Source organism: Anser anser (genome assembly GCF_964211835.1).
Source record: "Anser anser genome assembly, chromosome: 7".
NCBI lineage: Eukaryota > Metazoa > Chordata > Aves > Anseriformes > Anatidae > Anser > Anser anser.
Window position 1 is genome coordinate 39,306,270 of NC_139727.1, and position 24,947 is coordinate 39,331,216.

The following is a 24,947-nucleotide window of genomic DNA, read 5'->3' on the forward strand; positions in this document are numbered from 1 at the left end:
CCTTACGCTCGGTCAGGTCTCCTTCCGCCGCAGCGCCGGCCGTTACGGCTAAAAGAGTCCGGCCGCCGAGCGGCGCCGGGCAGGGCCGGGGGGGCGCGGGGCTGCCCGACAGGGGCTGGGTGTGCGTGGGCGCGTCCCGCCGGGGCGGCTCCGGGCAGCGCCGGGACCGCCCGGTGCCTCTGGTTCCCGCAGCGGCTCGGCGCAGGGATACGAGCGGGCGGCGGCGCTGGCGCGCGCGGGCAGGGCGGGAGGGGGGCACCGCGGGGCCGGCGGGGAGCGGCACCCGGAGCGGCACCGGGAGCAGGAGGGAGCCGGAGGGAGCCGGCACCGCGCCGCGGGTGAGCGCCGGGAGGGGGTCGGGAGGCTTCTGGCTGCGTCCCTAGGGGGTGTCCGGAGAGGAACCGGGCTGCGGCAGCGGTGGAAGCAGCACCGTGCCGCCGGGGATAGCGGCGTGAGGCCGGTTAGAGCACCGCCGCTGGCTCGGAGGCGGGTGGCGAAGCCGCGTTTTGGGCTGTAAATAAACTTCAGAAATGCACGCGGTTACTGCTTGGCGCCGGGGAAGCGGGGCGCCGGGAAGCATGCTGAAAGCAAGCCAGAAGCGCTCCTTGGCGCTGTCCTTACGGTGCGTGGCACGCTGCTCGCGGTGCAGAGACGCTGGGCTTTAATCCTATGCGTTTTCGTAGGAGCTACTTCCAAATTAATAACGTTTGGTACCGCGCCGTGCATAGGCTGTTTCGAGGATCGGTCCCGCTTCGTGGCACACACAGGGGTTCGCCCAGCGGAGGAGCGCTGTCCCTGCTGTCACACACGCAGCTCGCTGGGCAAGCCCCGTGCCAGCTGCCCGCGTTGTGCCTGTGGCTGTGCGAGCCTGCCAGGTACCCCGGCACCGCTCTGACACCTCACCCAGCGCTGCCCTCCTGCAGGGCTCCTTCCAAGCGCTACCCGTTTGCTCCTTCATTCGCTGATGGGTCATGGGGTGAGAAACGTTGTGGCGCGGTCAGATTCAGGTTTAACACAGTGCTTGGGACCCTGATCCTTTTGGAATGACGGGTGCTTCCCCCTCCTCCTTGGGGAAGACGACGAGGCAGGTTTGTTCCCCTTACTGTGTTATCAGCTTACTGAGAGCCGAGGAGACACAACTGCTTTTGAGACCCAACCTTCAACAGGACTTCTGTGAAACTGTGCTGCGGGTTTAAGAACTGGCAGCGACGGAGAGCAGCAGACAAATAGTTATAGCTACAGTCACATAGCCTCGACTTGCTTCAAAGTCAGCTTTACTTGAAAGCCAAGTCTGAGGATGTCCCAGTAGATGAGAGGAAGGTAAAGTGCCAGGTTTAGGTGAGGAGGGGTGACTGCTTACCTGAAAACAGCTTTAAATCGCTTGTGGAATGAAATATTGTATGCGTGGTCCTGCCTCTTTGCAAAGGCTCCGGTGGATAACAAGTAGTTACCGCATATGTAAAAGCGGTATTACTAAGTTTATGTGAGCACGTGATGACTGCTCTTGCCACCATTTGTAAGCGTTGTTTGCTCCAAACGTGTGGTGTCCTCAGCTTCCGTGCACAGTTTCAGCGAATGCTCGTGTTGGATAGTTCCCAGGTGCCTGTGTAGGGAAACACACATAAATGGCACTTAATTCACGTGGCATGTACACAAAGTTCTTCTGCTGTACTTCAGAAAATGTCTTGAACAGCATTTTAAAAAAAGGGTAACGTTGTTTTACATATTTATGAGAATAAATCATTGCTTGGGTGAGTAATTTTGACGTTCTCGTGTAGGTAAGACTTCTTATGTTTGAAGATGCCGCTCTTCGGGAAAATAATTGTAATTAAACGGAATGGGACCGATGGGATTCACTTTCCGCTCACTGCAAGTTCTTGTTTATTCGGAAGGTGAGAACATGTTGAGTACTCAGATGCATTGAAATAATATTAGTGATATTTCCTGCAGACAGAATCTTTTTAATACTCACTTGCAAGAAACAAATATTTGTATTTGTCACTAGTGTTCAGGGCAGGGAAGATGCTATCGGACTAACATTACTTGAGCTGAACTTACTATTTGTCATTGCTTTTTGTCTTTTCCTTGCTAAAAGTTCTTTTTTTCCCAAAGTTTCTGGCCAAGAGAAATTTAGCAAAGAGATCTGATAAAGCTATGAAATTGCAAGTAATCTACACATGACGTATATACAATAAGCAAGTGGTGGTACTCTTACCAGGGGGCAGGTCCTAGAGAACCAACCAGTGCAGAAGGGAGTGTGGTTTGCATTCAACTGTGATCATGTCAGTGCTTTTTGCAATATTTTTTTTGTTTCTCCAAGACCTCAGTAATGGAATGCATGAGCTAGTATCAAGAATTGATAAGTAAAATGTTTTTACTTCTCTTGAACTGGGTTTGCTCAGTACTTTTCTGATTGATATCTTAATTAATTATCCAGTCCTGAATCAGATTCCATAGTGCCAGTCTACTGGAAGCACTGCAGTGTCAATAATACTCTTCTTTGGCTTCAGCAGAGCTGCTCAGACAGATGAGAATTAGTTTTACAGACATGAATTTCTGTCATCTGCATCGGTGAGAGGTGCGAGGTGCTTCTGTGGACAGTATGCCTGGTATGACGGCTGTTACATTTGCTGCCTAAGACCCACAAAATGTAATGTGTCAAAATTACTAGAGATTAATTAAAATATATATATAACATATACATATATGTACATGTGTCTTTTTAGGCTTGTCATGAACTGATTTTTCAGAATTAGGTTATTTTACCTTTTTTCCAGTATGGATTCTCTGGCGTTATGGAAGCATAAGCTCCTGTTATTTTTTGTCACAGTTGAAAGCCTTAGGTGGTTCATTTCTTCCCATTCGTTGCCTAATGTGTCCTGCATTTTTTTTTCCAGACTTAATTGTCTTCAGGATCTCAACTCTTTTATCCAATTAAGGTGAATGAGTTCAACACTCCCTGGTGGGTTAGGCAGGGCAAGCCTGCATTCTAACCATTTTGGCCACTAATGGTAATCTGCGGCTTCACACTTGAGCCAGTCCTGTAATAATTGGTTTTACTGGCAGATGAAAAGGCTGCTTCTTAGCCAGCCGTGCCGTACCGAGACCCTATTTTTTTGATCTCTATAATGTTAGCATTAGGACAGATTTTGGAAGGAGTGTATTTTGCTGATAACGTGACTTAGAATCTAAGCTTTAGACTCCAAGTTTCTCTCTCTGATTTGTTTCTTTTTCTATCCTTTTTACTGCTGTGCTGTTTTTTCCACCACTTTTCATCACTGAAATTAGCACCAAGTATAGCATTCCCCCTGTTTCTTACCTGGAGCACTTAGTGACTAGTCTCTTGCTTAGGTCTGTTGGCGTATATTAAATGTACGTGTCCAGAGAAAAGTGGTGGAACTTAAACTGCTCATCGCATTCACTTCTTTTTGGTGGAGAAAAGGTTTCCCCTGTGGTAGTAATAACGTTCTGGCTTTTTCCTAGTGTTCCAAACTCTGTTAGTGCAATAGACATCACGTTAAGTATTTCACTAAATGTATTTTCTTATCCCTTTGTTTTTCAGTGTTCTTGTCTGTGTTAACAAGTAGGGTGGTTGTGGTTCTATTTTTTTTTAATTAAACACAGTTACCGTTATAAATGTTGCAGCTACTCAACTATGACAGGTGTTGTTCTGCAGTCCATAGAACAGGCAAAGCCTCTAGCGTGCGGCTTCTTAGTTTTCTTCTATCACTTGTGGTGATTGGAGATAACACGGACCCTAACCTCAGCATTTCTGTTATCAAATTTAAGAAAGTATCGTGCTGTTGTACAAATTATTAGCTGAAATTTGGGAAGTCAGCGAATTCTACAGCAGTCAGATTTTTCTGTCTTTTGTCTTTTGCGTGTCTTGAAACTCAAATTATATTTTCACCTGTAGGAGAACAGAATGTGACATCCGCATCCAGTTGCCTCAGGTCTCGAAAGAACATTGTAAAATTGAAGTAAATGAAAACGAGGAGGTAAGATATGCATATTTTAATGACATTTCTATTTCATGGTTGCACGTCATCAGACTACTGAAATTTTTGTTTCCTTTCTAGGCAATCTTGACAAATTTAAGTACAGTAAATCCTACGCAGCTGAACGGTAGCTGTTTTCAGCAACCTGTACCTCTGAAGCACGGAGATGTGTTAACTATTATTGATCGTTCTTTCAGGTAAGTGCCAGTGACAGAGGCAAACTGTGTCTGACAGAGACAATGTCTTGATCCTAGAACGTGTTCTGCAGCCAAACAGTGCGGAGAACTCTGTGGGCACAGTCTCTACGTGCCGGATGAAGATACAGGAGATAGCAGTAGATGAATGGGAAAACCTAAAATGTCACTTTACCATTTTCAGAAAGATAACTTAGTTTATTTTGTATCTCTTTACAATGTCTTATAGAGCTTCTCCAGAAGGCAAGACGGCTTAAAGATTTTTTTTATTACTTTTATATATTATATTATATAAATATTAATATATTTATATTAATATATATTATATAAATATTATTAAGCTAAATCAATAAAGATAGAATTGTCTGGAGAGATCACTTTGATTTTGTTTCAAGGACAAACATATTTCTAGGAGAAAAGAATATTTTGATGTAGTTAAAGTATTTTAAAGCAATATGTTTGTGTTGCTGGGAGTGGGACAACTCTCTGTAGGTCATTTATCTTAATAACGGGAATTTAGTTATCAGCTATTTAACCAAAAAATGCTTATTTTTACTTTTAAAAATATTTTATCCAGGTTTGAATATCCTCTCCAATCAACTCCAAGGAAGAGGCGTTCCAGATCTCTAAAAGATGAAACGCGGCAGGTAATTTTGTGGTGATAGGCTTATTTATTGCCAAGTACTTGGTATCAGTATTGATAAGGTATTCTATTTTCCATTTTCAGTGTGGGTTTTGTCTGCTTTTTTTTTTTAATGAATACTTTTTCAGTTGTAGGCCAGCTTTCTGTTTGAAAACACAAATGAACTCCTTTAGATAATTTTTTTAGAACTCAATATATTATTTTTAGAATTATCAGTTTCTGTTAATAGATCTGTTACTAATCTATTAAGATTATAGGTAACCTATTAAAAACTAATCCTTAGCTTTTTTGAGGAGATGACAGGATGCAGGAAACAAAGTATTAACGTTGGATATACTTGTACTGTTAAATGGGGTTGTTTGCCCTAGAGCCTGAGCGTTTTTTTACTCCAAAAGTACGTTGTTTTATGTGCTAGTAAACTAATGTATTGTTGGAATTTATAAATATCAAACTAAGTCTACCTTTTAATAATTTATTTGCATTTGTTTCTTTTTTCATTCCCAACAATATTTTATCCCTCCAAGGGGATGTTGTTACATAGTGAGTACTTTGGCTATTGAAGTTTTTTGTATGTTATGTTTCTCTTATTTAAATAAAATTCTTCTGCTAAGTCTGGTAAAAAAGTGAGCTTAGAATGTGCTTGTACATGTTCATGTGCTACAGCTGCTTTTAGAGCTAATGATGATAAAAGAAAACTTGAGCTCTTGCTATGTAGAGTATCGGTTAGTGTTCTTAACTGGTGAAATACTCTGCTTTAATTTGAGTGCTTTTAAACCTGTTCAGTATGCAATGCTTACACATTTATGAATTTAGTGTTTTTCAGTGTTCAGTAGAAAGCTAAATAAATATTTGTTGCTCTGCTGTAATGTTGTACAAATTTACAGGTTCTTCATGTTCAGCAGGTGGCAGAAGTGGAGTTATTACATAAGCAAACTTCAGGATCTAAAAGATCTTCAGGTTGGTACCTGTATTAGAAGGGGGTTGCATTCATCTTCCTCCTTAATTTTATGTTAATTCTTAGCATCTGGAGGAAAAACAAGGTTGAAAAGAGCAAAAGAAATATATTTTAAGATTTTTCAAACTGAGCACAGCGTGCTTTCCTATGGCAGTGCACTACTGCATTGTACTTAAATGCTGTGATTTACCTAAGCGAAGTCCTGCCAGGGGAAAACATGTAGTTGCATCCTGACAAATGGGCAGTAACACTTGGACTGGAATCGGCAAAAACATGTTTATATTGTAAACTGAATCTGCACAAATCATTTAAATCAAAGGTTATACCTAAGAAAGGAGTTCGGTACACTAGTTGTGCAAATGCAATGCAAATGTCAGTTGAAACTGATAGGTGAAACTTAATGCTTATTACATTTTACTTTTCAGCAGCAAAAAGCTAGAACATCACAAATACACTTTTGTGATAAAAATACATGAACAGGTTGCTTTTGAGCAAATATTAGATCATCTTGAACGAGTATTTTTGATCTAAGATATTCTTTTCTAATCAGTGTTTGAAACAGGTATTGCTTTGGAGTTACCTAGAGTTAATTTTGCTGATTGAAATCATAGTTTGCAATATGAGTAAGACAGAAGACAGGCTGAGGGAGTTGGGGTTGTTCAGCCTGGAGAAGAGAAGGCTCTGAGGAGACCTTATAGCAGCCTTCCAGTGCCTAAAGGGGCCTACGGAAAAGCTGGGGAGGGACTCTTTGTCAGGGGGTGTAGTGATAGGACAATGGATAATGGCTTTAAACTAACAGGGTGGTTTTATCTCAGATTATTAGGGAGCTGCAGGCTGCCGTGAGGCCTCCCGTCGGCCTGCTCTTCTCTGGGCTGAACAAACCAAGGGACCTCAGCTGCTCCTCATACACCTTTCCCTCTAGGCCCTTCACCATCTTTATAGCCCTCCTTTGGACACTAATAGTTTTATGTGCTTATGCTCTGGTGCCTAAAGCCGCACACATTGCTCGAGGCGAGGCCGCAGCAGGCTGAGCAGAGCGGGACATCCCTTTTCCCTCGGCCGGCCGGCAGTGCCGGGCCTGAGGTACCCCAGGGCACGGCTGGCCCTTTGGGCTGCCAGGGCGTGCTGCTGGCTCGTGTTCAACTTGCTGTTGACCAGAACCCCCAGGCCCCTTTCTGTGGGGCTGCTCTCCAGCCTCTTGTCCCCCAGTCTGTACATACAGCCAGGCCTGCCCTGTCACAAGTGCAGAATCTGGTGCTTGCTCCTGTTCAACTTCACGTGGTTGGACATTGCCCAGCCCTTTCATTTGGCAAGATCCTTCTGCGAGGGCTCTCTGCCCTTGAGGGAGTCAACAGCTCCTCCTAATTTAGTGTCATATGCAAACTTAGTATACCTTTAAGTCCTGCGTCCAAGTCATTAAGGAGAACACTGAAGAGAACTGACCCTAAAATGGAGCCCTGTGGAACCTCACTATTGACTGGCCACCAGCCTGAGTTAATCCCATTTACTCTAAACCTCCGAGCCTGACCCATCAGCCAATTGTGCACCCCTTGTATTGCGTACTTGTCTAGCTGTATGCTGGATGCTTTGTCCAGGATACTGTGAGAAACAGTATTGAAAGCTTTGCTGAAATCCAAAAGGATCATGTTTAAAGATCTCCTTCCTAACCGCCCCCCAATCTCCTTCTCCAAAAGTTGATCAGCATGCTTTCTCCTTGTATGTTAGTCTCTACATCTTTACGTGTATTTCCCGTTGCATCTAAGAGAAGTCAACATGTCAGCATTTGTTTTAGCAGATGTTCATGCTGGTATATGGCAGCGTTGAGACTGTGGATGTATAGATGTTCACAAGGGCTCAGCTTGTGGCTTAGAAAGGCAACTTCTTGGATGAACCCTACTAGCTGACTACTCTGTGCATGGAAGATGTGAAGCGAAGCATGTTACGTCAGGCTTCCTGCATGAGTGCAGTCACTTGCGTTGTCTCATCTGGGAAGTGCTAGCTCTGCTTTATTGTCTTGCTTTGCCCTAGAGAAGCATTGATACAGTTAGAACAAAACAGCACATGTGTAAATGCAAGACAGAAAACTGATTGAATTGTGGTGAGCCGATCTGAATGATTGTTTAATTCTATGTTTACAGATTTGTCTTGTGGCAGCCGTGAAAGATATGTATATAAGCCACTGAAGAAAAACAGCAGCATGAAATACAAATTGCCTTATCTGAATATGGGATAAGGTCCAGATTGCAACTTAAAATTCATTAAGCATTTCAATACTAATGTTTTTATTAGGAGAGAATTGTTATTGTAAACAGAGCTTTGTTTACAGTCCTATATCCTGGAGCCTGGTTGCTAGTCTTAGTAGAGGAAAGGAGGGAATTCTCATCTGTATTTAAGGAACTTTACTTGAGTTTCTGCATTTTCTACCTAACTTTGTTTTTGCTTTGCTTATGCTGTAGATCATTCTGAGTGCAAAGAACAAAATGCTGATGAAAATAAACAAAGTACAGAGGAAAATATGTCCAAAGCCTTACCAGTTAAGCTACAAACACCCAAATCTTCATATAAGACAAAACAATCCATTAAAAAGGAAAATGAAATGTCTCCGTTTAGTAGACTGTATGAAACACTGAAACATGAGATTAAAGTGAAAAAAACTCTGCAAGAAGGAAATGTACCTGAAAAAGCTGAAACAGAAGGTGGTAAGGGTGCTCTGCAAGAACCAAGTGCTCGACTTGCATCAAGTTGTGATCTTGTAAGCCCGGCTAAAGAAAAAGAAATAGGCATAAGTGAAAATAATGAAGAATATAAGATGAAACAAGAAGTAATTAGTTCAGAATTTAATCAAATCTCAACAGTAGGAAGTGCTACCAAGAAATGTTTTACCAGAAGTCCGCAAACTTCTGTTTCAAAGGAGATGACAAAAGGTACTGGTAAGAGAAGTAACTTGCAAGATCATAAGGAAGTAAGTACGCCACGTAAATCTAAAGGCACTGAAGTTACAGCCAAAACACCCAAACCCAATAAGGAGAATGACAGCAATGCAGCACGTTCGCTGCAGCCATGCTCCATAGAGCGCTTGGGTTATGTGGAAAAGGTGAAAATCTACAACTCTGCAATAACAGCAGAGAAAATAGCACAAACAACAAACATGACAAATGTTTCTGAAGTAGGTAAACAAGTGTCTACACCAACCCCCAGAAGGAAGAGTCCTCGATCTTGTTTCACGTCACCTACCAAAGAAGCTACTGGGGTGGATTCTGTAAATATTGGTACTCCAACAACTCGAGGAGGTGTGTCATTGGAACGTAAGTCTTTTTCAGAAATTTCAGCTGAAATTCAAAGGGAAGATCCAGTGTGCAGAAATGATAGCCTCCAACAATTGCCTTTGGCAGAAAATAAATGCTTAAAACAGAGACGAAATAGTAAACAACATACGCCAAGAAAATCAGCGAGAGTAGAAGTGCTGAAAGAAATCTGTGATCAGACAAATGTAGACTCAAAAAAGAGAGATTCTGAGTCTCCTGCTTCTAATTCCAAGAGTCCCAGAAGAAATGTCAGACAAAGTAAAGAATTTGTAAACAAAAGTGTCCATTCAGAGACACCAACTTCAGGAGAGTTAAAATCAGAACTGGCATCTCCTGCTAATGAGAAATCTGGCTCTGGAAGAAAAAGGGGTAGGCAAAGGACCTCTGAACTGCTGCGAACTGAGAAAGCATCGGAGACAAATGCAGTTAAAGAACACCACAATAAGACTGTAGACAGTCAGGACAGTGGAACTCAACAAGATCTGGCCACCAATGGGTGTAATCAGAAATCAGATCTGGAAAATGCCAGTGTTCCAAGACCTCATAGATTCTCGTCAAGAAGAAGGTCTTCTGGAAGTGCTAATGTACTGGAAGGCAATGAGGCTGTTTCAGAAATGAGTGTTTCTGGCCTGTTGGCTGAAGAAGAATCAGGTAAATAGTTTTAATTTCATTCCTTGTTGGTACTGAATTGGAGAAAATCTCTTAGTTTTCATGAGAATTTTTCCTGAGAATTTTTCCATCTAAATGTATAATTAATTGCTGACACATTGGTTCTGTAACATTTATCATGTTTTTATATATATGACCCTAAAAATACCCAATAATTTTTATAAAAGTTTACCTAATTGAATATAAACGAGTTATTTTCTAATATGTTTCCAACTTTAAAATGTCCAAGTAAGCACTGTTTTCTATTCTGGTTAAAATGGTGACTTCCTGGATTCTTTGATTTGTGTGGATATATTCAATTATTGCTTTTTTTTTTTAAGGCAAGACAAAAATAGCATCTCAGAAGAGGAAGAGCGGTGATCTGTTACCTCAGCCTTTAGGAAAGAGAAAAAGAGTGTCTTTTGGTGGTCATCTAAGTCCAGAACTCTTTGACAAAAGTTTGCCTCCCAACTCGCCCCTTAAAAGAGGTGCGATCCCTGCAAGACTGAGCTTACCATTTGGAGACACCCCACGTGCAGTGCTGAAAAAGGCTCAGGGACTGAAGCACTTTGCAGTCCAGGTAAATAAATGCTAAGGCTAATCAAGTTGTTAAGCTAAGTAAATTCAAAGACTTCTAAAAATGAATTCAAAATGAATAATGAAGATGTATATTAGGAAGTGGACATATTAATTGGGAATTAAAATGGTATTTTTTAATCACCATTTTAAAACCTTTTCCTTCAAAGGAGGGTATGCAGCTTATTGTTTGTCTACCTGTCTTTATCCAGTGGGTGTGCTTTTTTTTCACCGCATGTTTTTGCTTGTTCTCATGCATGTTTAGGAGCATATTTCTGTGTGCTTGTGCTTAACAGCAGAATCTACTGGCACCAGTTAATCATAAATAGCAGAAAACAGACGCAATCTAGAAGAGTGGTTTGTTGCCAGACTATGCAAGCTATGGCCATGTGGCTTGGCCAGAAGTCTGAAAACATTCAGCTGCTGATTTAAACTAGTGAAAGCCTATAGTGCACTTTATGTGAATAAGACTGTTTTGAATAAACTAGAGTAACAAAGTTAACTTGTTCAATTGGATTTGCACGTGCCTTTTGAGGCTTTTGAAATTTAAAAATTGTTGCCAATTTGTTTTTTCTTAGAGAGTAACATCCAAGGCTTTTTCAACTGATCTGGTGATATTTTATACTATTGCATTTACTTTTCAGAGATAGAGAAGAATATGTAGTTCAGCTTTGCACAGTAATTTTTTTCTCTTTTTCTACCAGGAACTTTCTGTACGTTTGCAAAAAGAAAAAATGTCACCAGAAAATTTGCCAGCCCAGACGCCCCCAGCTGCCTCTTCCCTTGACTCTGGAAAAGCAACACCGGAGCTTACTACAAGCTCTCCAGCACCTTACACAAAAGGACGTTTCTCTGTTTCACTCATCACAACACCATCGCCAATTGCAGAAGAGCAGAATGGTGTTGAAAAAGATATGAATACAGAGGAGAAGAGTGGTGACCAAGTGCAAACACCTACATCTAATCATGTTAGCCAAGATGATAACGCCTTAATGGCAACACCTAACAAGTTAACAAAAAGTTCACAACGTAGTTCGAAGAAGACTCCCATGAAGAGGAGGAGTGGTGCTGTAGCAGTTATCAATGCAAGAAGAAGAAGCGGTGCCTCTACTGCCAATTTACTAGGTTTGTTTCAGCAGTTAATTTTAATATGAATTCTACTGCTTTAAAAAACAGCTACGAAACTGAAATAGTCCTGTTATTAGTTTTATACAGAGACCACCAAATGATTGGCATATATTCTGATGGTTTGGGGATTTTTTTGAACCATCTGAGAATTGCAAAATTTTACATTTTCACACTTATAAATCCAATTGCTAAAGCAATATATAACATGGTATTTAGAACATAAATCTTAGTACTCAGAAATTGAAAAATGGTAGAATTAAGGTTCTGTTTGTTAGGTTAATTGCAGTATTGATCCTCCAAGTCCCTCAATTTGGAGTAGTATTGAACTAAAATTGTATCAATTATATAATTTTTGTTGGTGAAAACATGCACTTTATCTGTATTCAGCTTAGTTTCCTTATGCCTTTTTCCCTAAACAGTTCACACACTGTCATTTGTAGACTGCATTGCCTGTAACTGTTGGGTATATGGCAGACATCATGGATGATAGCCATTGAGCCACAAATATTTTAATTGTTGAACATTCAACTTTGAATATTGGTCAAAATAGTTTTGATACCATTGGAAAAATTGAGAGGGGCTCTGGTTCTTGAAAATTTAATCTTTGTGAAGACACTTAAAGACAAGATGTCTTTAATTTATGAAAACAGATTATAAATTTGACTCTTTCAAAGTCAAATTTAAAGTTTCCTATCAATATCAACATTCATCTGGCAATTTTTATTATTCTTTACTGTCTTTATTTTTTTGTAGTATCATTTTAAAGTTCTGAATAACATACTGCATGCAGTGTCCCAGTGATAGTCCCATTATATGGTGAGATAAAATCACAGGCCTTCCTGGTTAATCCTGGATATGTTTCACTTAAAAAACATTTTTTGCTGTTAAACCTTACATTCTGTCAAGGAAGAGTTCAGGGATAATAAAGTGCAGGACTGAAAGGCTTATGGCAAATTTGTATTGAGGAAAATATTTCATAGAATCACAGAATATGCCGAGTTGGAAGGAAACCACAATGATGATCAAGTTTAACTGTTGGGTCTTCAAATGACCACCCAGAAAATCAGACCATGTGTCTGAGAGCACTGTCCAAACGCTTCTTGAACTCCCAACAGAGAGTGAGGACAGAATGAGGTCAGCACTCGGTTCCAGAATCTGTGATGTATGATGCTGCGTGGCGCTTTTTGTTGTGGAAACGTACTGGGTGCTCAGACACTCGTTCAACTTCAGCTTGAAACTGCGTTTTCGCATAGCTCTTGAGCATAGTTTGATATTGCTGTTATCAAACAATATAACTTCTATTTCTGACTGCATCAAATCCTTTGGAATCATAAATAGCTGTGAATTCCTGTTTACACAGCTGAGAATTAAGGTTATTGTGCCTGTTTTGCTTTGTAGTTGCGAAATCTTGGGCAGAAGTGGTAAAACTAGGTGTTGCAAGACCACAGGCAAAGGCTGTTAAAAAACGTACCCAAAAAGGAAGACCGGCGAAGAAGATAACAGAGTCACCAAAGGTATTCTTTTTACTGCTTTTTAAGGTTTAAGGGTTTGCTAAACCACGAAACAGCTTGTTGGTGTCTTGCTGCAGAAACTGGAAGCTTATGAGATTTTGGCAAGGTGTTAAATGGGTATTGATGTCTTTCTCACAGTGTGTAAATCTACTTGAATTTACTGTAATGTATTAATTTAAAGCACCTTAAGAATGTATCTAAATAACAGAATGTGTCGGGTGGATGGAGTAATTATTTGTTCCTTGTCTACAGTTCAAGCTGTACTACTGTTTAAAAGGGTTTCTATTTTGGTTTAACCACTTTACGTGGTGATGAGGTTGGTGGCTGGATGATTGTGAAGGTCTCTTCCAACCTAAAGGATTCTATGAAGGTGGAAAGGAGTAAGACTGAAGCACTCCCAGGATAATCCCTGAGCATTTCTGAAAGCGAAGAAAACTTGTCTCAGGTGCTCATTGAGCATGGTCACTCAAATCTTAAATGAATATATGAGCTGCATTTCACAACGAATCAGCCCTTTAAAGTATCTGCAATTTAGCCACTTCTGTATGCCCAGCAGTCTGTATTAGCTAAACATGACCAATAAATTTGTGGAATCTCTTGAGTGATTCTGGTTAGGTTTTAAATAAAAGGGATCTTTGTGTCCTAATTTTTATTTTTTTCCTTTATAGACTCCAGAAAGAAAAATAAAAGGTCATTTTAGCACAGGTCATGCAGAGTCTCCCGCTACAATAGTTGTAGGTAGAGCTTACTCTACCACTATTAGAACGGCTGGGCAGGTCCCTAAAGTGGTGAAAAATCCGATCTTGAAACAAAACTTGAATATGGATGAAAGCTTCACAGGTAAGCTGTGAGATTTTAAAACCTGTTACTGGTTCTGCCAACTGGGTAGTTCTTTTTCTCAAAATGTGCTCATTTTTTCTGAATATAATTTATAGGACTGGGTGAGATGTTTAAAACTCCAGAAAATATGAGTGGAAAAAGATCACCTTCAAGCCCTGTTCATAACAGTGATTTTACACCAACGTGCACTGCAGTGGACGTTTCTGAACTGCATACTCCTGAAGAATCTGGTATGGTTGTTAGTTGGAAAGAAATATTCAAGTATACTTAGGGGTAGCTGTGTCTGCAATTTAGTGGCAGTGTGTAGCCTAATGGTAGGCAGACTTGGTGTGGAGATGAAGCATCTTGCAACCGTTGATATTTTTTATCATGTATTGGAAGGCATTTTTCTAGTAGTTCCAGTTAATTTTTTGGTAGGTGTTATTTTTTTATTCGTTCAGTTTTATATCGAACTTCTAAATGCTGAAGTACTATTTCAGGCAAATCTTGTGTTGAAGCATGGCAATTCTTTAATCAGTTGTTGGGGATACATCGAGATTCAGTGACAAAATCTTATGGCAGGGAGTGGTTATGTTGTATAATTTTGCAGGCAAAGATTCTACTTAAGAAAAAAGTGTCAGATTAGGAAGATTTGTATTAAGATGATACTTAGCTTTTTTTCCGTCTTTTGCGTATGACTTTGCATTTCAGTCGTGTTCCTAAATAACTCACAATTCTTTCAATTCTCTTTTCCTAAGAATTTAGCAAAAGTGAACATCTAGTGAATCACCAACAAAAATCAAGAATAAATTATCCAATATTCGTAGTAGTAATACTAATGATTTTTATCAGATTAAATACAAAATCATCAAGGTTTTTTATGCTTAATTTTTTAAATGTATGCTGTGCCTTGTAGGAGCTAATTGCCTTCTTGCTAATTATCAAACCAATTGCTGAAACATGTTTTTGGATTTTAGCTTGTAGAACGCTTTGGCTGGTTGAATCCATTTTTTACTTAGTTATACAGCAATTAGAATGTTTGGATTTTCTGCTTAGTTTGTTTGCCAAGTTATATAAACCTACTGTTTATTTCAGGAGAGATGATGGTGTCACCATTAAATACTCCAGATGCTTCAGAACAGAAACTTGATTGTCAAGACATCTCATATCTTCTGGGAGAGAAGGAATCTCCAAAGTCTGTGTTTGAAATAATATCCACCAAAACTCCTGAAGGAAGACAAGCTGTGCTGGAAGAAGATCTTGATGTGGATAGTGTATCAATAATTACAGAGAAACAAGCATCTCAGGTGAAATTGGCAAGTAAAAGGAAAACTCCAGATCAGAAGTTGGAGTCAGTTGAGGTTGTGTCAGGCATCAAGCAGCTATTAAGGACCCCAAAGAAAAAGCCAGAACCTGCAGAGGTCCTGTCAGGCATCAAGCGGCTTATGAAGACCCCAAAGCAGAAACCAGAGCCTGCAGAGGCCCAGTCAGGCATCAAGCGGCGTATGAAGACCCCGAAGCAGAAACCAGAGCTAGCTGAGGTCCTGTCGGGCATCAAGCAGCTTATGAAGACCCCGAAGCAGAAACCAGAGCCTGCAGAGGCCCTGTCAGGCATCAAGCGGCGTATGAAGACCCCAAAGCAGAAACCAGAGCTAGCTGAGGTCCTGTCGGGCATCAAGCAGCTTATGAAGACCCCGAAGCAGAAACCAGAGCCTGCAGAAGCCCTGTCAGGCATCAAGCGGCGTATGAAGACCCCAAAGCAGAAACCAGAGCTAGCTGAGGTCCTGTCGGGCATCAAGCGGCTTATGGAGACCCCGAAGCAGTCACCGGAGCCTGCAGAGGCCCAGTCAGGCATCAAGCAGCTCGTGGAGACCCCAAAGCAGAAACCAGAGCTAGCTGAGGTCCTGTCGGGCATCAAGCGGCTTATGGAGACCCCGAAGCAGACACCAGAGCCTGCAGAGGCCCAGTCAGGCATCAAGCAGCTCGTGGAGACCCCGAAGCAGAAACCAGAGCTAGCTGAGGTCCTGTTGGGCATCAAGCGGCTTATGGAGACCCCGAAGCAGACACCAGAGCCTGCAGAGGCCCTGTCAGGCATCAAGCAGCTCGTGGAGACCCCGAAGCAGAAACCAGAGCTAGCTGAGGTCCTGTCGGGCATCAAGCGGCTTATGGAGACCCCGAAGCAGACACCAGAGCCTGCAGAGGCCCTGTCAGGCATCAAGCAGCTCGTGGAGACCCCAAAGCAGAAACCAGAGCTAGCTGAGGTCCTGTCGGGCATCAAGCAGCTCATGGAGACCCCGAAGCAGTCACCAGAGCCTGCAGAGGCCCTGTCAGGCATCAAGCAGCTCGTGGAGACCCCAAAGCAGAAACCAGAGCTAGCTGAGGTCCTGTCGGGCATCAAGCGGCTTATGGAGACCCCGAAGCAGACACCAGAGCCTGCAGAGGCCCTCTCAGGCATCAAGCAGCTCGTGGAGACCCCAAAGCAGAAACCAGAGCTAGCTGAGGTCCTGTCGGGCATCAAGCAGCTCATGGAGACCCTGAAGCAGACACCAGAGCCTGCAGAGGCCCTCTCAGGCATCAAGCAGCTCATGGAGACCCCGAAGCAGAAACCAGAGCCTGCAGAGGCTCTGTCAGGCATCAAGCAGCTAACGGAGACCCCAAAGCAGAAACCAGAGCCTGTAGAGGTCCTGTCGGGAATCAAGCAGCTCATGGAGACCCCAGAAGAAAAGCTGGGGCCAGCTGAGGTCCTACCAGGCATCAAGCAGGTCGTGGAGACCCCACAGCAAAAGTTGGAACCTATTACAGATGAAAACACCGTACAAAAATTGCTGAAGACTCCAGTACAAAAAAAGGAGGTAGTAGAAGATGTGACAGGAGTTAATTTAATCCCCAAAAATCCAAAATTGGAACATCAACCAGTAGAAGACATGGTTGGGGTCAGCCGTATTTTCAAAACTCCGAAGGAAAAAGTTGAACCCATAGAAGATATGTTTGGAATTAGTAGATTAGTGCAGACTCCAAGAGAGAAATATCATCCAGTTGATGACTTTGTGGGTCTGAAGAGGCTTATGGCAGAACCCAGACAGAAAAATTCTGATTCTGAACTGGATTATGCTGGAGTTAAGGAAATGTTTGGTGAGGAAACAAAGGTAAAATATTTTCTTTATCTTTTGGGAAGAGTTTATTCAAGCTTGGAACCTGTGGTTGAAATGACCTCTTAGGCCATCTAATAAGACATGTTATATTTCATTGTATTTTCATTAAAATATCTCATGCACAAGACCTCTGGCTGACAAATGCCTTCTAGAAGAGCACCTGATGTTTATTTGAAAACAGTAAAGCTGGCAACCTGTGTTTTCCTTGGTAGCTTTGTCCAGGCGAATGGGTAAAAACTAGAAGATGCAGCGTATTACAAATTTGAAGGAGCACTTTTTTTCTAGTCATTTGTTTCTGTTATGTTTAAAGCACCCTTAAATTACTTACAAACTATAATGGAGTTTTTTCTCTGCCTTCCTTTTCATAAGTAGGGCATATGCATGTTTTTGTTTTTGTACAGCTTCTTCATAGCCTGTAGATTAAATTCAAAAGTCTCTTTTCTTTAAACATCCAAGAGCACTGAGCTTTTGCCAAAATTTTGTGTTACCCTGTAGTCAGTTGGTTGCTCTTTGTGCCCATAAGGCTTTCATTCACTGCTTGCTGAATGGACACCGATTCTACAGAGATAACTAACTCTGTTTGCTTGCGTTAGTATGTACTTTGCTTGAAGGAACCCTATCTAAATGGTTACTGAGGCTGCTCTGGGTTACCTTTTTGACCTTACAATTCACACCTTCATCACTCTTGTCATTTGTGTATTTTATTAGCATTGATTTTTGTTGGCTCCCAGATCCATAGATTAAAATGAGTATTGTTGGTCTGTGTAGAACTACAATAAAACACTTCAAAACATTCAAATGACTTAGATTCAATAACCCTCCTTTTGAGATCTTATTAGACAATTTTCAGCTCATTTCCTGAATGCTTTTTAAAACTCTCATAAAGTACTAATAAAACACTCATAAAGTACTTGGCAAAACTTTTTTCAGCTGTTTCACTCTCAATTTTGTATTAGTTAACTACTATTTCTTGTCCTGTCAGACACACAGAAATGTATTGATTATTGCTTATTTCCTTAGGTCAGGTCAGAAAATGTTATGGATCCTAAGCAAGAAGATGCTGTGCCTCCTTGTGCTAATGACAGTCGTGACTATGGTAGATACAAATACTTTTATTTTAACTAGAGTAATAATGAATACACAGGACTATATGTGTTGTTAGGAAGTTTCAAGATGTGTTCCAAAAATTCCAAATTATATAGTATGCAAAGAGCAAATATCTCACAGAATTTGAGCAGTAATCTGTAACGAACACCAGTGTTGACATTCTATCGGTGCTTAAGAAATGGGGTAGTATTTTGCTGGTGTAGTAATGGTGACATCTCCAAACATATCAGTGTAAAAAATAATAATAATAAAAAAAAAATTAAAAAGATGCTAAGGTACCCACTTAAAATCACCTTTATTTGCAAAGACTTTCAAAACATATCTTTAAAGCTGAGTGCTACCTGTCAAAACAACTTTTGTGTACTAAACTGGGTTTTATTCTAGGATTCAGTTAAAATCCCTATTATTTTTTAAAAATTAAATATGATTTGTTTGAGCAAGACTGCCTTACTAGGAAAATCAAAACTCAGAGATACTTTGATCAGGCATAGTAATGTATAACTTTTGATTGTGCTCTTTTCTATATAAAAACTTTGTAGGGGGGAATAAAACTGTTTTAGAAGACCCAGGAAATACTTCACAAGGTAAAGATTCTCAACAGGATTTGTCAACTAGTGAAGACCACTCTACCCAGAGACTAACAAGGGGCAGATCAAGGAAGATTGCACATCCAACTTCAATAAAGCAGTGTGAAAAGGATTTAAATTTAAAAGAACTGCAAGGTCTGGAGAAAAAGAGCATCCAAGAAGAGATGGGAGAGATCAGTACTTCAACTTCAATAGCTAAAAATAGAGGAAGAAGAAAGAGAACAAATCCTTGCATGGAAGAAGAAATTGTTTCAAAGCATCCTGATGAGAAAACAGTTGAAACCGTTTCACTTGTGGAAACGCAAGTTGATACTCAAAGACCAAGAAGAGGCAAAACTAAAGAACCAAAGGAGTTAAAACATCCTAGTGAGGATCTTGAGTCTTGTGAAAAAGATTCTTCAGTGCTACAAAAAGATCCTGCAAATAGGAAACAGACTTTGCAGGAGTATGACATCAATGACACATCTGTAACCGAAGATGATCAAAGCAGAAAGACAGAAATCGTATCTAGTAGCAGTCAGGATGAAAATTATCAACTGCAAACAGATTTTAAAAAATCTGAAAACACATCTGACAAAGGTAGTGTAGAAGACAGGGAAGAAATTCCTCTATTGCATCAGAAGAGGTCTAGAAGAATGAAAAAAATAGAAAACACAGAAGCACTGCTTCCACCTAAAAGAGGAAGAAGAGCTAGGAATGAACAGGCTGAACAAGCTTCTTCAGAGGAGCTTCATGGGACAACAAGGAAACTTCGTAAAGACCAATCAGCAAAATTACTACAAGGTGATGAGTGGACTTCTGAGACTGCCCCCACAGAAGAATCTGAAAACAGAACTAAACTTGAAGTAAAGATAACAGAAAAAAGAGGTAAGTCTTCAAGAAATGCTAGAAAACACCCAACGGAAGTAAAAGCAGACGTTTGCGGGATGGCACTTGAAAATACACAGAATGTTCAGAAAGCAAAGGAAACTTCAAACGAAACTGTTACCGAAACACAATCACCCACCAAAAATGAGAGGAAAGTATCTCTGGGAGATGAAGCAGAAAATGCTCAGGAAAATACAACAAAGTCATCTCTAAGATTAAAGTCAGAATCACCTTCTGGAGAGACGGATAAAATGCCAATTACTGTTCTGAACTTGGAAGCAAACAAAAGCTCAGTACAAGAAGCAAACAGAACTAGAAGCAGGAGAGGGAGAAAAGACTCTTCAGAGAAAAAGGCTGATGAATTTGCCCAGGATGTAAAAAGCCTAGATCTTATGCCTAAATGTAGGTCAGAAACAGGGGAATCTTCTCCCAAAGAGTCTTCAGCCTCTAGTTGTGTCAAGCAGTCACACCAAGTAATGAAAGACCAGAACAACACAGCTGACCCATCAGTAACTACTCTAAACAGCGACAGCGTTGCTCAGAGCCGTCAAAAACGGACAAGAAATGAGCAGGAAGCAAATGAACCAAAGCAAACTGAAATCCTGCAAGAGAATCAAACACAAAATAACAGAACTACACATAGAAGAGTGAGAGGTAGAAAAGTTAATTTTAAACTTGAAGAAGCCAGTTCTGAAGCTCTAGGAGAAGAAAGGAATTTACCTGGGAATGAGGAAGGAATGACTTGCAAACGTAATCAACATGAGGCTTCAGAAAATCCTGTACAAGTAAGGAGGAGCAAAAGAAGGCGCGTTGATTCCATTCCACAAGCAACTTGTTCTACCTTTACGAAAAAGGAAACCTTAATTAAAGATCATAGTAAAGATGAGACTTGTGCAAAAGATCAAGATCCAGCTTTGGAAGCTATTCCCTCTTCAACAGAAGAAGTTCCACTGAGAGGACGAACAAGGCGAGGGGTTGCTGTAGCATCACAAACAGTGAGTTCTATTTCTATCAGAAAAAAACGTGGGTTGCTAGAAGGTGATGATAAAAAGATGACTGTGAAAGAAGATCAAAATCCAGCATTGGGAAATAACACTTTGCAGGCAAAAGCAAATGCATCAGCAAGGGATGAAAGAAAAGAGATTGATCTAGCAGCAGAGGCAAAAAGTTCAGCTTCTCTCCGGAGAAAACGTGGCTTGTCAGAAACTGATGATAAAGAGGAGAGTACTAATGAAGAACAAAACATGCTTTTGGAATCAGTGTCCTGTGCAAAAGAAAAGCCATTAGGAAGGGGCAGAAGGAAAGAAACTCCTCCAGCGTCACACACAACTAATTCCATTTCTCTTAGAAGAAAACGTGGTTTGCCAGCAGATAATGGTAGAGAAGAGGCTCCTAAAGATCAAAATGTTCCAGAAGATGAACCGAAAAGAGGCAGAAGGAATGAAGCTGCCATCTTGTTAGAAGCTACAAGTTCTACTTCTGCTCAGGGAAAACGTAACTTATCAAAAGAAAGTAGCAGAAAGAATAATCGTAGGGAAGCTAAAAAAATGATTTCTGAAAAACCCTCTTCTGAAGAAAAAATCAATCTTTCAAAAGGGTACTCAGGGAAAAAGATTAGTATCACTTCACTGGCTGATAGTTCTAGTTCACTTCAGGGTTTGCCAGAAGATGGTGAGAATGAAACTCCTGAAGAGCAACAGGGTATACTTTTGGAAGTAACCCAGTCAGCAAAAGAAAATCCATTGAAAGCAGGCAGAAGGAAAATAGTTCCTTCCAAATCTGAAGAAACTAGTTCAACTTTTCTCAGGGAAAAGCCTGTCTTGCCTGAAGACAGAGCTCAAAAGGGAGTTCTTAAAGAAGGTGAAGGTACAGCTCTGGAAAATAATTCATCCCAGGAAACACATAGGCAACTGAGAAATAAAAGGAAAAATGTACAATTCAAATCAGAGGCAGCTACTTCTACTTCTCTTCACGATAATGGCAGCTTGCCTGAAAATGGCAACATTTTGGAAACTCAGTGTTTGATATCCACTGGTTCTGAAGAAAATAATCAGTCTGGAAAAGGAAAAGAGGTTAACCCTACCCAGCAGACAACTTCCACTTCTCGCAGAAGAAAATGTCTGTTTCCAGCAGATGACTTACCACCCAAAAAATTAAAATCAGGTGAGAAAAAAAAATTGTTTTCTATTTTCTACATATAGCTAAGCTGGAATTTTGTACATGTTATTACTGTTGGCTGCCATAGTCTAATGTAAATAGAGAGTAGATCTTTAATGTAGCAAAGAGACTTAAGTAAAGAAGGGGCTAGGTTATCCTATACAAACAAGATGTTTCTCCAAAGTAGAGTGGATTGATTTTATGGCATCTGACAGATGTATTCCTCTTCTGCTGAGTTATTCAAATGTCCTCATGTTCTTCTGTAACTTACAGGTTAAATACAGCAATTAACTAACTTACAGGTGGTGATGAACATAGCACGATAATTAAATTTGTAGCACCCATTGTTCGTGCTTGTTTTCTCCTAAATACCATCTAAGCTCCTGCTCTTGTATGTCTGGGTTTTGGGTAGCTTGTACTAGTCATCAGTGCTGTAATGAAGTTGGTGCTAGAAGGGCTTGAAGCTGTATTTGAGCTCAGAAAGACAGCAAAAGTTCCACGTGTCTCCCACTTTTCCCTTTTTTCGATTTTGCTTTCCCCAAGCCAATAGAACTCTAGGTTCAGACACTTGAAATATTCCCTGAACCTTTCAGCTGGATGTGATATAATTTTGAAGATACCATGTTGTAATTAGAAATTATCAAATAAAAATATACAAATGGAAATAATGAATCTTTACAGATACACGTTGAGGAATTTTCTGGCAGGTTATGTGCATTAATCCTAAATTTGATCATGCTCTCCGTTGCATTTCTTTTCGTCTCTTTTTCAGTTACACGTGCTTATCCAAATGTACCACGTACATCTATTTTGCCAGGTTCCCCTCTTGGTTTACTGACTTCACACTTTTTTGCTAGTTTTCACTTCTTGACACTACTAACTACTATATGCGCTTCCCAGAGGATTGGTCTGTTTTGGTGCTTTTCTACTGGTCTGGATAGTTTCTTTTTGGGGGAGGTCATCTTTCCCCACATGGATTTTATTGTATATTATATATTGGTGGTGTATATTATATACTGGTGGCGCTTGGGTCAATGCTCATCTCTTGGAGCAGCTTCACTGATCTGTGCCATCTAGATTCTTCCATAGGTGTCCAGTGTGTTTGTTACAACTAAAAGCCTGACTTTGCAGTTCCAGCAGGACAATGAAATAGTTGCTATGCATTCATTTTTGCTGATTTCTTTCCTTCAACGTTCGGTATGTTTTAGTTTTACGTATCGGTAGAAGGAATTTTAGCTAAAACAATAGCTAATTGGTTTTGGTGCTCTCATTAATGTTAACCTACTTTCAGAAATAGCTGGAAGTCCTTGGGGATCTATTTTAAAGGATATTGGATGTGCAGAAGCGTGGGTTTTGTAACTGGTTTGTTGAACTCATAGATGTAGTCTTTGGAACGTAGTCATTAGGGACATCTCCCTTCAAAAACAATGTAACTGAAGATTGACTTTTTATAAAATGCTTGATTTATGATATAAATTTAATATTTCTGTCTACAAATAGAGAACAATGAAAACAGATCACCAAAAAAAGGAAAAAGAAACAAAACTGAAGAAAAACTTGAAGGCGACGTGAAGACAACTCAGACTGCTGGAGGGACGAACAGGACAACAAGATCAAGCACTAGAGCAAGTGCAAGAACGAGAAAGTAGACTTAACAGTTGAGGAACCAGTTTTTAGAATGATTCAGTAATTGAAATAGGAATTTTTAATGTGAATTGACCTTGCACTCAGATTTTAAGTTCAGATTTTGTAAAGCAATCGCTGATATTATCATCTAAGTACCTTTCTTAATGTGTTTACAGATATGACGATGCATATTTTAGTAGATACGTGTATTGGTTCCTAAGCCATGCGATGCTTGTGCAGAATGGCAAGCAGAAAAATAAATCTTTTATACTTGTATTTATCCCCTTTTTTATGGTAATGAGTACAGTAGTCAGGAAGCCACGTTACTTTACTGCCAGTTTAATTGTAAGCTATTTTCTGCTTAAATTTTATGCGCTTAAGTCTTATTTTTCCATTAAAGTTCTGTAAATATTCTTTTAAAAACTATAGATTTATTAGCAGAACTACTATGAATGAAATTGCTATTTTTAAAAAAAAAATCATTTTACTGAGTATAGATTTGTAAGCCATTAAATTTCTAAACAATTTGGGACTTCTGTGTTTTGTGTTCTTAGGAATAATTAAGGATGTAATTATTCCTGTCCTCTTACAACCATATTTAAAAGATTAATTTTTTTAGCCACATGCCATAATTTTTGGAAGTGTACTGTGGGTGCCTCTGAAATTCAGGCAATTCTCTTGTAAACATGGCCATGCTGTGCAGTGCTTATAAATGGAAGGGAGCAGTGAGCCCATGAGGTTGTGATGTTGCCCTTTTCAGAGCTGCAGCTGATGTGGAGTACTGAATGTGGTTTGGAGAACATTTTCCAGAGGTCAGCAACGTCTGCGGCCCGTGGATAATGTTGGTGTGCACACATCTCAAAGGGCGGTAGCTTTCTGCGACTCTATTAAATGCAAAAAGAAAGAAAACTCAGCTCAGGTATCTAACTGCATTTTTAAGATCACAGTTAAGAACCTGCATTTTTATATGAGGAGTTACAGATTTTTGTGGAAGGACAGATAGAGTTTATGTTCTGACATTCTTCTTAGGACTTCTTTTGGGGATGACAAATGGCTATTTGGGCAAGTTCTGATTTGTGAAATCTGTTTTTTCAAGTATTACCACAAGAGGAGTGAGGGGTTGCTTCCACCAGCTTAGGTTTCAGCCTCTGAAATGAGAGGAGCATCTTCGCCCAAAATGTTTATTCTTGTCTGTGGTGCAGGAGTTATGATCATCCCAAACTCCAGGTGATGTTGCTGAGACAAGAAGCATGAAGCTACAACTGAAGCAGTAGGTCTAGACTAGTAATCCTGGAGTTTTTCAGAATTTTACCAGTTTTACTGGATCTGTACGAAGTCCTTGCATGTTGAACAACTTCTCCAGTTTCCTTGCACTCTACTCATTTTCTCATGCTTTGTTTATGGCTCTAGGTCTACTTAACTGCAAAACAGAGACTTCACAAAGCCATCTTCGTGAACCTAATCCTGTATCAGCCCCTGCTGGCCACTACTTAGAAGTATCCCTGTTGGTTGGTTGGTTTGTTTGGTTTGGTTGTTTTCCAGAGAAACCCGGTGATAGCCACCAACAGATTCACAAGAGAAACAGGACAAAGTAGCTTGGCATTTGTAACCCCTTGAAGTTGATGTGCATTGGCTCAATTTGTCAGAACCCCATTACCACTATCATGTACATTA

The 24,947-nt window shown here is 40.4% G+C and overlaps 1 protein-coding gene across 6 annotated transcripts; it reads left to right on the forward strand.

Moving 5' to 3' along the window:
• MKI67 (marker of proliferation Ki-67) lies at nucleotides 1-24,122 on the forward strand. 6 transcript variants are annotated; one of them, XM_083844483.1, is made up of 17 exons: nucleotides 1-338; nucleotides 1,779-1,892; nucleotides 2,898-2,939; nucleotides 3,917-3,998; nucleotides 4,080-4,195; nucleotides 4,770-4,839; nucleotides 5,720-5,792; nucleotides 8,247-9,746; nucleotides 10,085-10,323; nucleotides 11,024-11,444; nucleotides 12,846-12,961; nucleotides 13,627-13,798; nucleotides 13,894-14,028; nucleotides 14,873-16,923; nucleotides 17,950-18,025; nucleotides 18,576-21,653; nucleotides 23,148-24,122. In XM_083844483.1, the coding sequence occupies exons 2-17, from the start codon at nucleotides 1,801-1,803 to the stop codon at nucleotides 23,294-23,296; spliced, it is 8,412 nt and encodes a 2,803-aa protein (XP_083700609.1). In that variant the 5' UTR covers nucleotides 1-338; nucleotides 1,779-1,800; the 3' UTR covers nucleotides 23,297-24,122. The 6 variants fall into 6 exon arrangements, with proteins under 6 accessions (XP_083700609.1, XP_083700611.1, XP_083700612.1 ...); XM_083844485.1 differs by having other exon boundaries at nucleotides 5,735-5,792; XM_083844486.1 differs by having other exon boundaries at nucleotides 5,738-5,792.
• The last annotated feature ends 825 nt before the right edge of the window (nucleotides 24,123-24,947 follow it).

What these genes read in the sequence shown, in the direction of transcription:
- MKI67 (XM_083844483.1), top strand. Translation starts at nt 1,801, where the DNA reads ATGCCGCTCTTCGGGAAAATAATTGTAATTAAACGGAATGGGACCGAT. An exon ending in AGGATCTAAAAGATCTTCAG is followed by an intron (nt 5,793 to 8,246) that starts GTTGGTACCTGT and finishes CTTATGCTGTAG; the next exon opens with ATCATTCTGAGTGCAAAGAA. An exon ending in CTCTACTGCCAATTTACTAG is followed by an intron (nt 11,445 to 12,845) that starts GTTTGTTTCAGC and finishes TTTGCTTTGTAG; the next exon opens with TTGCGAAATCTTGGGCAGAA.